At 48.3% G+C, this 12,962-nt stretch overlaps 1 protein-coding gene across 1 annotated transcript in view; it reads right to left on the reverse strand.

Annotated features, from left to right (window-relative positions):
* SIN3B (SIN3 transcription regulator family member B) overlaps positions 1-12,962 on the reverse strand; it is a 43,032-nt gene that overhangs the window by 17,846 nt on the left and 12,224 nt on the right. The window contains exons 5-8 of the mRNA XM_079772105.1: positions 12,382-12,525; positions 1,809-1,931; positions 598-687; positions 18-136 (exon numbers count right to left, since the gene is read on the reverse strand). Of these exons, the coding sequence (XP_079628231.1) occupies positions 18-136; positions 598-687; positions 1,809-1,931; positions 12,382-12,525 (476 nt within the window). The remainder of the gene's footprint in view (positions 1-17; positions 137-597; positions 688-1,808; positions 1,932-12,381; positions 12,526-12,962) is intronic.

Raw genomic sequence — 12,962 nt, forward strand, 5'->3', positions numbered from 1 at the left:
GGCGCAGTGTTGCTCACCCTAAAAACGGGCTGACGAGCTGGAGGAGCTCGGAGCCGGACACGAGCTCCTGGTTGAAGAGTGCGATGCAGCGAAGAAAGTTCTCATAGACCTCCTGGCTCTTCAGGACCCTGCGCACCTGTAGGGAGAGTACGTCAGGAGGCTTTGCGGGCTGGACCCAACCCTGGCCCTGTGCCTACTTGGCTTAGCCATCACTAGGTACACGAAGTCACCAACATGGGCTTGCTCTAAAGTGACTGGCCGTGGTCTGCATGGCAACGCTCTCCTTGAGCATTCACAGTTCAGATAGCACGGGCCATCTTGCTGGTTCAGGCCACTGACCCCATGGGAGCCCCAGCATGAGCTCTGCTTTAGAAGTCACACAGCTGGGGCGTGGCAGATGTGTTCTCAAATCCAGCTCGGCCCCGAGCTCTGACGCCTACAGCGCACCACCTGCCATCTGTTCAATGATGGCCCACACTCCCTTCCACTGTGAAAGCTGGTGCCAGCCCTTCTCCCAGACCCACTCAAGAGCTCCCCTCCTCCCCCTGCTCCCTTCCCAGAAGCTCCCGCTCTGCACACCCGAGTCCGACCAGTCACCTTGTCAAAGAAGGAGAACTCTTGCAGAGTCCCGTACTTCCCCACGGCAGCAATGGACAGGTCTTTGTTACCACGCAGCTTCATTTTCTTCTGTGGAGAGAAATTCGCATGGTCAGTGCTCTGTGCATCCATCTTTGTCAGAGCCAGCATGGCCAGCACTGGGTTCTTCTGACAAACTGTCATTGGGTGCTGGATGAGGTCTGCCCAGGACCCCTGTGGATGACCGTCTCAGAACCACTCACCTCCACAGCCTAGTGAAGGTGAAGGTTACAGGACTGCCCCACCCATAATCTGGGATCTAAGTCTCGACAGCTTAGGGCTATTGATAACAGGCAGAAACATCATGAAGTTGGAACAGCAAGGGGGCTATGCCCCTGGATACAATATCAGAAACCCCGCCTGCCTGTTTTACCCTGTGAGCCATGGCCGTGATGGGAAAGGGACAGGAAGAGGACAGCATGGTGGGATCCCACAGAGGCCAGATTTTAAGTCTCTGGAAGACTTTTGTCTCCAAGCTTGACTAGGACCTAAACTTGGCTGCACTCCTGAGGCCACAAAACCATCTTCAGATGCCTGAAGAATGATGGAGACGTGTCAAGGGGACACAGGAGTCACCCCGAAAGGACCGCACTGAACAACTGTGGGACAGTTTGGGCATCAAGATAAACTAGTAGTTACGGATTATAACTCGGAGTTCATATTGACATAGGTAAGTAAATAAATGGGGTAAAGAGAAGTCCTTCCTCATAGTAGGAAGTCACCTAGATGCAGAAACAATGATGGAATGAGAAAATCACTGTCACGGGTGATGAGTGCGACAGGAGCTAGATCTCAGCCCCTTCCATCCCTCAGCGGGGCACCCGGTGCAGGGACCGACCTGCACAACTGTACCTGGGCCCTGCCCATCAGAGCCATGATGGTGACAAGGAGCAGAGTGAGCATTACATCTGGTTTCTCGAGGAGGAGGTGACACTCCTCACAACAATCTTGTGATCCAGGGAAACCGGTGAGCAGCACCCTTGGAGGTGAGCCGACTTCCCAAGGCCCCACAGCCAGTGCATTTCAAGCCAGACCAGGGCCCAGACTCAGCCTCCTGCCCCAGGCCTGCTTGCTTGGGGCCTGAGAATGCTGCTCCCCAGTTCATGTACAGAGAAGGCAAGGCTGCCGTGTGCCCACACACATGTATATCCACACCCAAGGCTGGCGATTACCTTGGCCGGTGCCGACACAGGACGGAGGAGGGAGGGCCGGGAGCGCTTTTTGCTGTGTTCCAGGTTCTTCTCGTGCTCACTCTTCTGGACACTGTTCATTTCGCAGGGCCCATTTCCTGTGAACTAAGAACACACACACAGGAGGTGGTTAGCGTTGGAGGGACACGGCCGGGCCCATCAGTGCTGGTTCTCCATTGTCTGAGTGCCTGGAACAGCCTTCGGCTTGGCCCCCGGCTCCAGAGAGCACTGTCTGCCATGGGCCAGGGGCTCTGTCCACATGTGAGGTGATCCCAACTCTCGAGATGCTCACATTTACTGGGGAGAGACCCATGTACCCAGATCATGACAGTGTGACAAACACCAGGAAGCTGGGAGAAGGCTCACAGAAGGCCATGATGGAGGCTGGGTCCTGACAGGCGAGGGAGGCCACAGGGTGAACACTGGAGCTGGGCCTGGGTGTGTAGGGCTCACCCATGGACCACTGATAACGAGGGTCTGGTGTTCAAGTGCATCCAGAAGGGAAAAGCACTTCAGACGAGGGGACTGGCACGCACAGAGCCCCAGCAGCAAGAGGAAGCAGTTGACAGCCTCCAGGTCACTTGGCGGGGGCGGGGTGGGGGTGGGTTTCCAGCCCAATGTGTATTCTTTCCTATGAATGAGCATGTCAGCACTCGGTGGGAGCTCATCGCTGGTACTCGGGCTCCACACCAGCCATCAATGAACAGGTTAGGGATGTTTCTCCCAAGTGGGGTATCTATAGGGAGTTAGCAACATTTACAAAAAACGCGTCTGGGAGAATCTAGTCAGAACTTGCATCTATGTGAATGTGCTGGAAAGCTGGAGTGGGTGGAGGAAGGTGGACAGACTGCAGCTTTCCTGCAGGATGTGGGCAGGGCTGGGGAGGCACTCCAAGTCACCCACCACGTTGTCATTCCCACCCCACCATGGGACCTGGACGGGGAGACACCACATAAAGGACGTGCTATAGGCCCAAAGCGTGGGCTGGGTGAGCACGTCATGCTGCACCCAAACAAAACAGCAGCATCTACCAGGTAAGAGTGAGCTCCGCATCTGTGTGACTCTGCCTGGGACCAGTGTACATGATACACTGTTATGTAAAACAGAAAAGAAAAAAAAATCTAAGCAGAATAAACAGGATGCCATTAAAAAAAAAAAAGGGATAGCCCTAGCCAGTGTTTTCAATGGTTAGAGCACTGACCTGAGCACCAAAGGGTCATAGGTTCAACTCCAGAGGTCAAGGACAAGTACCTCATACTTGGTTGTGGGTTCGCTCCCCAGCTCTGATCAGGGTGCGTGTGGGATGCCTCTCTCACATCGATGTTTTCCTCGGCCCTCCCCTCTCTCTCCCGTTCTCTCCCTCCCTACCTGCTACCCTTTCTCTGAAAAGCAATGGAAAAAATATGCTCATGGTGAGGATTAATAAAGAAAAGGATAAACATTTGTTTGCACATGCAGTGGAAATTTCTAGAGGGACTCAATACAAGACACTGTGGGTGCTTAACTCCGAGGACAGTGACTGGGAAACTAAGGAGAGGAAGGGAAACTTACTTTTCATACTTGATACTCTTACTGATACTTGATTTTTTCATGAGCCCCTACTATTTTATAATGATTATGATGACAGTAATAAAATCTTATCCTGGGGAGAAACCAAGATGGCGGCATAGGTAAACACCTGAATTTGCTGCCGCGCACAACCACTTCAAAACTACAACTAAAAGACAAAACCGACATCATCCAGAACCACAGGAAGGCTGGCTAAGTGGAAATTCTACAACTAGAAGGGAAGAGAAAAGCACACTGAGACTCAGAGGAGCTGCGGAAGTAAAGTCCAGAGGTTCGGAGGCTCGCGTGTTGAGAGAGCTGGCAACTGAGTATGGGGCTGGCTTTTTCACCGCTGGGACACACAAGCTCCCGACTGCTCTGAACTCCAGTTCCAGGTGAGACTCTGGGACCCAGACTCATAGGGGGAGAAACTGGACTGTCTGGCATCGGGCGCAACTTGAGGGCGGCTTTCTCTCAGAGGCTTGCAGCAATTACCGCAGGACACTGAGACCCAGGGGCCTCTTAGGGCAGGGCTGACGGGAAGCCATTGCTGTTTGCTCTGCCCTGAGACTCTGCCCCATCCAAGCTGTGCGCAGAGGCTTTTGCATATGAATGGCCTGGTCCTTTGAAATCTAAACTTACCTAACAAACTGCAGCTGAGTCAGAAAGACCCAGAACATCCAAAAGAAGGCCCAAGGCCCCACAGCAGCTTGCACTGCTTCACAGCTGGGCCTCATCTGGCCACATCCAAAACCCAAACAAAGAAGAGGAATCTGCAGATCTCTCCATAGCTCCTGCTGGGTGGCCTCAGGCAGAGGCTAAATTAGCACCTCCTTGGAGATCCAAGAGCCAGTGTACCCAGGAGTCAGAGTAGGACCATCCAGATTACAACTCCTCAGATCCATAAGGGCAGACTCAGTGAGCACCAAAGCCCCACTGAAGCAAGTCTTGCCCCATAAGGGTGTCTCCAGCACAGAAGTTCTCCCAGCGTAGACACAGCTGATCCTCACAACCAATTGGCCTGGAGGTCAATTCCTCCCAGTGACACCAACAACAATCAAGGCTTAACTACAACAAGACTGTGCACACAGCCCACAAAGGGGTGCACCAAGAGTGTCCACCTCAGGTAACTGGGGAGGCTGAGCCACTGGGCCCTATAGGACACCTAGCACAAAAAGCCACTCTGTCAACACAGGGAAACAGCCAAAATGCGGAGACAAAGAAACAGGTCACAAATGAAAGAAATGGAGGAAAGCAAACTACTGGATATAGAGTTCAAAACCACAGTTATAAGGTTTTTCAAGAATTTTCTAGAAAAGGCCGATAAATTTAGCCAAACCCTTGAGGATATGAAAAAGGACCAACTAGAAATTAAACATACACTGACTGAAATTAAAAATAATATACAGAGATCAAACAGCAGACTAGAGGATTGTAAGAATCAAGTCAAAGATTTGAAATACAAAGAAGCAAAAAACACCCAACTGGAAAAGCAAAGCAAAAAGAATCCAAAAATATGAAGATAGTGTAAGGAGCCTCTGGGACAACTTCAAGCGTACCAACATCCGAATTATGGGGGTGCCAGAAGAAGAGAGAGCAAAATACTGAAAACCTATTTGAAGAAATAATGACAGAAAACTTCCCCCACCTGGTGAAAGAAATAGACTTACAAGTCCAGTAAGCACAGAGAACCCCAAACAAAAGGAATCCAAAGAGGACCACACGAAGACACAGCATAATTAAAATGCCAAGAGCAAAAGACAAAGAGAGAATATTAAAAGCAGCAAGAGAAAAACAGTTATCTGCAAGGGAGCACCCATACGACTGTCAGCTGATTTCTCAACAGAAACTATGCAGGCCAGATGAGAGTGGCAAGAAATATTCAAAGTGATGAATAGCAAGAACCTACAGCCAAGATTACTCTACCCAGCAAAACTATCATTCAGAATTGAAGGTTAGATAAAGAGCTTCACAGATTAAACAAAAAGCTAAAGGAGTTTATCACCACCGAACCAGTATTATATGAAATGCTGAAAGGTATTCTTTAAGAAGAGGAAGAAGAAAAACGTAAAGATAAAAATTATGAACAACAAATACGTATCTATCAACAAGTGAATCTAAAAATCAAGTGAATAAAAAAATCTGATGAACAGAATAATCTGGTGAATATAATAGAATCAGGGGTACAGAAAGGGAGTGGACTGATAATCCTCGAGGGGAAAGAGGTGTGGGGGGTGCGGGAAGAGACTGGACAAAAATCATACACCTATGGATGAGGACAGTGGGGGGGGGGGGGTAACGGCATGGAGTGGGGTGGGAACCGGGTGGAGGGGAGCTATGGGGGGGGAAAAAAGAGGAACAACTGTAATAATCTGAACAATAAAGATTAAAAAATAAAAATAAAATCTTATTGTTAACTACAGGCCACACTTGTCCCTTAGGGGAAAAGTTCTTTGGAGAATACTCATCTAAAGATTCAGTTACTCTTAAGAATACTAGGTGGAAAATTCTCATCTCCTTTTGTAGATGTAAGAATAGGTGAAAACACCAATTCCTAAAGGAGACAGGCAGTGGCACTATGACATGCACTGAGTGGGATGGAGACTGGGGGCAAACAGGGAAACCCAGTGCTTGTCCAGCCAAAGGGCAACATTAGCTAACATAAGTTAACAGTTCCAACTTATGAACGCTTGAGCTAGATGGACCCAAAGCCCATTTGGCTGGGGGTTGGCATAGTCACCATGCTTCTTCACCTGTTTCTATAAATAAAGTTTTATTGGCACATAGGCACATCCACTTGACATACAGTCCAAGGCTCCTTTCCTGAGAAGAGCGCCAGCCTGCACACCAAAGGGTAGCAGAACTGAGTCTTTGCAACACAGGATGCCTGGCCTGCAAAGCCCCAGATACCTGGCCCTTTACAGGAAAACATCTGCCAACTCTGACCTAGGCCAAACAGTCTGGTTTAATTAGGACAACATCAAATTTCATCTTGGTTTCTTTTTCCGGAAATTTTAATAGAAAGCCAAATCCTATATAATAAAGAGGTAATATGCAAATTGGCTGTCACACCCTCACAAATGGCTGCCTACAACCAGGCCGGCGGTGGGGGGGGCGGGTTGGAGGTTAGTGAGGGATGACCCAACAACTGAACAGTAGGCTGCGTGGGGTGACCAGGCCAGCAGGGGGGTTAGTGTGGGATGACCAAACGGCTGAACAGCAGGCTGTGTGGGGCGACCAGACCAGTGGGAGGGTCGTGAGGGACGACCAGGCTGGCAGGGGGGTCAGTTGGGGGTGACCAGGTCAGTAAGGGGGGGGGGGCAGTTTCGAGCGACCAGGCTGGCAGGGAGGGAGCAGTTGGGGCGATCAGGCTGGCACGCAGAGGCAGTGAGGGGCTATCAGGCCGGCGGGGGCGGGGGGGGGGCAGTTAGGGGCGACCAGGCAGGCAGGCAGGTGAGCAATTAGGAGCCAGCGGTCCAGGATTGTGAGAGGGATGTCTGACAGTCTCAGATTGGAAAGGGTGCAGGCTGGGCTGAGGGGACACCCTTCCCCCCCCCTCCCCTGCCCCATGCACGAATTTTGTGCACCAGGCTTCTAGTATTTATATAAAGGAACATAATATAAAGATCACTTTATATAACAAATTGTACCAGTACATGGGTGTTTTTAATAATTTAAACACTGATTCAATCTTTCTAAATATATAAGGTAGCTCTAATCACCTAGTATACTCTAAAAAACTGCTGAATTGATAACAAATGCCATTTAAAGAAAATGTGGGCAGGCAGTTTTCTGGGGGAAATGCTTAATTTTTTAGTATGGGCTGTATCTATGCCCAATTTTGTAAATTTCCAGTCATGCCCACCAGGGGGTGCTGCGACCACATCCATCAGAGGACAAGAGGCTCCACTCACTGGCCATCCACCAGTGCTTGAAGAATCATCATCAAGATGAAATTTCATCAGAACTAAGATCACCCTTGCCCCAAAATTGCTAGGAGTTGGAACAAACAGTGTAGACAGACAATTTTATCAGTTACTTACTGTCTCTTGTGCAATGCCCGCAAAACCCCAATGGACAGCATTCTCCACCCACTATACTGACTACCAGGGTGGTTCAGTAGCAAAGACCCAGGCTCACTCTGGCCAGGCACTTCCCTAAGGATTTTTCCAACTGGCCCAGGAAGAGAGGGTCACTTTCTACAGGCTCCCAAAGTGACCTGCCAGGCTCCCACAGCAAGAAGGTGACAAAGTGAGACTAGACCAAGGTGTGCAATCATGAGCCCTTGCTGCTCCAGGCACTGCACCCACTATCTCTGGTCAAGGCAGGTGCCCATCTCCCTGTGAAGATGGAATTCAAGGAAAAAGCTGCCAAGGCTGAGATGCAAGGCCCAGATCCAAGAGGATGAGAACCAAGGGGTCTACAAAGCATACAAGGGGGCAAGATGGAGCTTCAGAGTATGACAGGATGCAGCTTGAACTACCAGGGATGGAGAAGGAAGTGGAGGGACTTTTGCCGAGAAAAGAAAGATGGAGCACTGAGCACACCCCGGGCCTTGCAGAAGGTACTTGAAGAACAACAGCTTGTCGGGTTCCCATCTAAGCAGGAGGCAGGAAGGAAACAAGGCCCAGGAGGCACTGGCTCAAGCCTACCTACAGCACCCAAGGAGGCCAAGCAAGTGCCATGTCCAGGCTGTGTTCACAGGGTTCAGTGAGGATGCACTGGGCTCCAAGCAGGTTGAAAGGATGGGCTGCAGCTCCAGCACTTAATATCAGCCCCACTGATAGGCACAGAGCTTTTCCAACTTGGAATCTGGAAGTATTTCCTGGTGGCATCCTTGCTTAGGGATATCACTAAGTGTCCTGGAGACAGTGACATGGGCAGGGGGAAGGGGGATTGGCACGTGAGACAAGCCCCAGCCCACATACTGGAAGTCTGCCTGACTGGACCAAGAGTCTTCAGGGCATCCAAACCCAGACTCCTGCTGCCCCTGATCGCCTCCCTTTGAGACCACCCTCACAGCATCTTCATTCAGAAGCAGAAACCACGAGAGGTGGTGATGAAGTGTGAAGTGTGTGTGTGTGACTTCTGTGCTCACACTCCAAGTCGTCATCAGGACAGAGAGGAAAATGAAAAGAGGAAGTGGAAGTCAACAAACTAAGAAGAGAAGGGAACTTCCTCAATCCAATAAAGGGCATTTATGAAAAATCCACAGCTCACGGCATATTCAATGGTGAAAGACTTAAATCTTTTGCTCTAAGGACATGAACAAAACAAAGATGTTTGTTCCCACCACAGTACTGGAGGTTCTACCAGGGCAAGTAGGCAAAAAAAAAAAAAAAAAAGGGGGGGGGGCATTAAAATTGAAAAGGAAGAAGGGAAACTATATTAGCAGGTGACATGATCTGATACACATAAACTCCTAGCAAATGCACAGAAACAAAGCTAATAAATGAATTCAGAAAAACTACAGGTTACAAAATCAGCACACAGAAAGCAGTGATGTTTCTATATGCTAGCAATGAACGATCAAAAATGCAATTAAGAAAATTTCCTTTCCATTAGCATAAAAAAATAATACTTAGGAATAAGTTTAACCAGGGCAGTGTAAGACATGTACATTGAAAACTATAAAACATTGTTGAAAGAAATTAAAGACAATTTAAATAGATGGAAAGATGTTGCATGTTCATGGATTGGAAGGCTTACTATTGTTAAGATGGCAATACTTCCCAAAGCAGTTGAAAGATTCATTGCAATCCTTATCAAGATCCCAATGGCCTTTTTCATAGAAATGGAAAAGCTGATCTTCAAATTTCTATGAAATTACAAGGGACCCTGAATAGCCAAAACATTCTTAGAAAAGAACAAAACTGGAGGACTCACATTTCTGGCTTTCAAACTTACTACAAAGCTACAGTAAACAGGACAGTGTGGTGCTGGCATAAGGGAAGACATGGAGATTAATGAATTAGAATAGAGAGTCAATAAATAAACTCATACAATCATGGCCAACTGGTTTTCAACAAGGGTGCCAAGACCATTCAATGGGAACAGAAGAATAGTTTCTTCAACAAATGGTGCTGGGATGACTGGATCTCCACATGCAAAAGAATGAAGTTGGACCCTTACCTCACACTCTATATAAATACTAACTCAAAAGGGATCAACAACCTAAATATAATAGCTAAAACTATTAGAAGAAAACACATGGAGAAGCCTTCCTGAATTCAGGAGATTTGGCAATAGATTCTTAGATTTGACACTAAAAGCATGAGCAACGAAAGAAAAAATAGGTAACTGGACTTGATTAAACTTTAAACCTATGTGCATCAAAGGACACTAAAAAAAAAAAAAAGACAACATGCAGAATGAAGGAAAATATCTAATAAGGATCTAGTGTTCAGAATATATAAAGAACTCTTACAACTCAACAACAAAGAGACAAACTAAAATATGGGTAACGGACTTGAACACACATTTCTCTAAAGAAGATACAAATGGCCAATAAGTACATGAAAAAAAAAGCTCAATGTCATTAGCCAGCACGGAAATAAAAATAAAAACCACAATGAGATACCATTTCACATCAACCATGAAGGCTATAATTAAAAAAATAAAGGAGCCCGGCCATGTGGCTTAGTGGTTGGGCATCGACCTATGAACCAGGAGGTCACGGCTCGATTGCCGGTCAAGGCACATGCCTGGATTGCGGGCTCGATCCCCAGTGTGGGGCATGCAGGAGGCAGCTGATCAATGATTCTCTCTCATTCTCATCATTGATGTTTCTATCTCTCTCTCCCTCTCCCTTCCTCTCTGAAATCAATAAAAAAAATATTTTTTTTTTAAAAAAAGGGAAACTACCAAGTGTTGGTGATGGAGAGAAATTGCTAGTGAGAACATAAAATGGTGCGGCTGCTTATGGAAAACAGTTGGGAAGTTCCTCCAAAACACAGAATTGCAACAAGATGCAGCAATTCCACTCCTAGGTGTAGACTCCAAGGAATTGAAAACAGGAATTCAAACAAATCCTTATACACACATGTGCACACCACCACTACTCACAATCGCCAAAAAGTGGAAATGACTCAAATATCAACTAAAGCATAAAAAGAGTATGGTTCAGCCCTGGCTGGGCTCAGGGGTTAGAGTGTCGTCGGCCTGCGCACCACAGGGTTGCGGGTTTGATTCTCAGTCAAGGGCACATACCTGGGTTCCAGGTTCAATCCCCAGCTCCCACGTCTTACACGCCCAAGAGGCAACCAATTGATGTGTCTCTCACATCAATGTTTCTTTCTCTCTCCCCCTCCCACTCTAAAAAAATCAATGGGAAAATTATCCTTGGGTGAGGATTAACAAAAAGAATATGGTCCATCCCTACAATGGACTATTACTCGGCCATAGAAAGGAATGATGCACTGACACATGCTATAACGTGGATGAACCTTGAAAACATGCTGAGGGAGAGAAGCCATAGCATATGACACAAAAAGCCACATGTTATATAATTCCATTTATATGAAAGGTCCGGAGCAGGAAAATCCATATACAGAAAGCAGATTGGTGGTTGTCAGGAACTGGGGGAGGGGAATGCAGAGTGACTGCTAATGGGGACGGACTCTCCTTTTGGGGTAATGGAAATGTTCAAGAACTGGAGAGATGTAGTGCTTGTACAACATATAAATGTATTAAACACCACTAAAGTGTATGCTTTAAAATGGTGAATTTTACTTTAATAAAAAAAAAAAAGTGCCTTGGCTGGTGTTGCTTAGTGGTTAGAGCATCAGTCCAAGCACTGAAGGGTCTTGGGTTCAATTCCCGGTCAAGGGCACCAACTGGATTGCAAGTTCCACCCTCAACTACAATTGGGGGGCATGTGAGAGGCAACCAATCCATGTTTCTCTACCCCCACCCCCACGTTCCTCCCTTTTACTCTCTCTAAAAATCAATGGAGCCCTAGCTGATTTGGATCAGTGGATAGAGTGTTGGCCTGCGGACTGAAGGGTCCCAGGTTTGATTCTGGTCAAGTGAACATGCCTGGGTCTGAAGGGGTCCCAGGTTTGATTCTGGTCAAGAGAACATGCCTGGGTTGTGAGCTCGATACCTAGTAGGGGACGTGCAGGAGGCAGCCAATCAATGATTCTCTCTCATTGATGTTTTTATCTCTCTCTTCCTCTCCCTTCCTCTGTGAAATCAATAAGAATATATATTTTAAAAAATCAATGGAAGCCCTAACCGGTTTGGCTCAATGGATAGAGCATCGGCCTGTGGACTGAAGGGTCCCAGGTTCGATTCCGGTCAAGGACATGTACCTTGGTTGCGGGCACATCCCCAGTCAGGGTGTGCAGGAGGCAGCTGATCAATGTCTCTCTCTCATAGGTGTTTCTCTCTATCCCTCTCCCTTCCTCTCTGTAAAAAAATCAATAAAATGTATTAAAAAAAATCAATGGAAAAGGTATTATCAGGTGAGGATTAACAACAACACAAGCAAGCACCTTATGTTCATGAAAAAGAGGAAATGGAAAGGGCAGTCCAGCAAAACTTGGGCCACAACAGGGGGAGACAGACTAACAATGCAGTCTGTATCCTCACAGTCCCTGTCCCAGGTGCCTCTTCTGCTCTCTGCCTCCCCGTCATTGCTAAGACTCAGCCCACGCCCCCTGCACCTGCCCACAGAGCCCTGGTTACAAGGCAGGTGGCTCTTCGGTCCTTGTCACAGGACTAAAGGTCAGGAGGAATACAAGGTCTCCTCCCCTGGTCTCCACCTACCAAAGCAGCCCTTGCCATCTGGCACTGTCCACACTGAGAAGCGCTCTTCAGGATCTACTCCCGCTTGACATGGAGGTGGAGCCTGTGATGGGAGCCTCCCTGGGAGTCGGTGTGGCTCCTGTGAGAAGCCAGTATGTCCTGGGGGTTGGACAAGCTTGGCCTGATTCAGGGGGCTGCACTGAGGCATGGGGCCCTGCTGAGAAGGTGCCCCTGGGCTGGGTGGGTGCTCTGTACTCACCAGGGACCGCTTGGCTTCAGGCAGGAACTGTCCAAACTCTGAGAGCAGGTCCTCCTGGCCCCGGAAGAGGTTTGCCACCTCAGTGAACACCTCCTCTTCAGACATGCCTCGGAAGGGCCGGCCCTTTGTGCTCAGCTGCTCCTTCTGCCAATTATTGGGAAAGAAAATGAGTTGTTAGCCAAGGAACCAGGTACTTAGGCTGTGACATTCAGGCATCCCACTGTGGAGGAGACAGAAGAACGGCTACTGGGAGAGAGGGGCCCACCTTGGGGTGCCCCGTATCGAGCTTCCCTGCCTGGAGAACAGTCCTATGTGCTTGTGTCTGAACCCAGTTCCACAGCACAGCCTGAGCCCTGGCCTTGGATGGGGCCTGTGCTAGGAGAGTGGAGGGGATGTGGACAGGGACACAGCCATGGAAGGACATGGTCTCAGCCCTCCCAAGGGTAAGGGAGCATGTTTTCCTGGGCAGGGGAGTGTGGAACTAGTGCTGGGCCTTCAAGGGAAGAGGGTAAAGAGAAGGCCCAACAAAACGGTTCACCAGAGTCACCAACACTTGAAGAAAGATGGCCTGACTCAGAGCT

Source organism: Cnephaeus nilssonii (assembly GCF_951640355.1).
Source record: "Cnephaeus nilssonii genome assembly, chromosome: 5".
Classification (NCBI taxonomy): Eukaryota; Metazoa; Chordata; class Mammalia; order Chiroptera; family Vespertilionidae; genus Cnephaeus; species Cnephaeus nilssonii.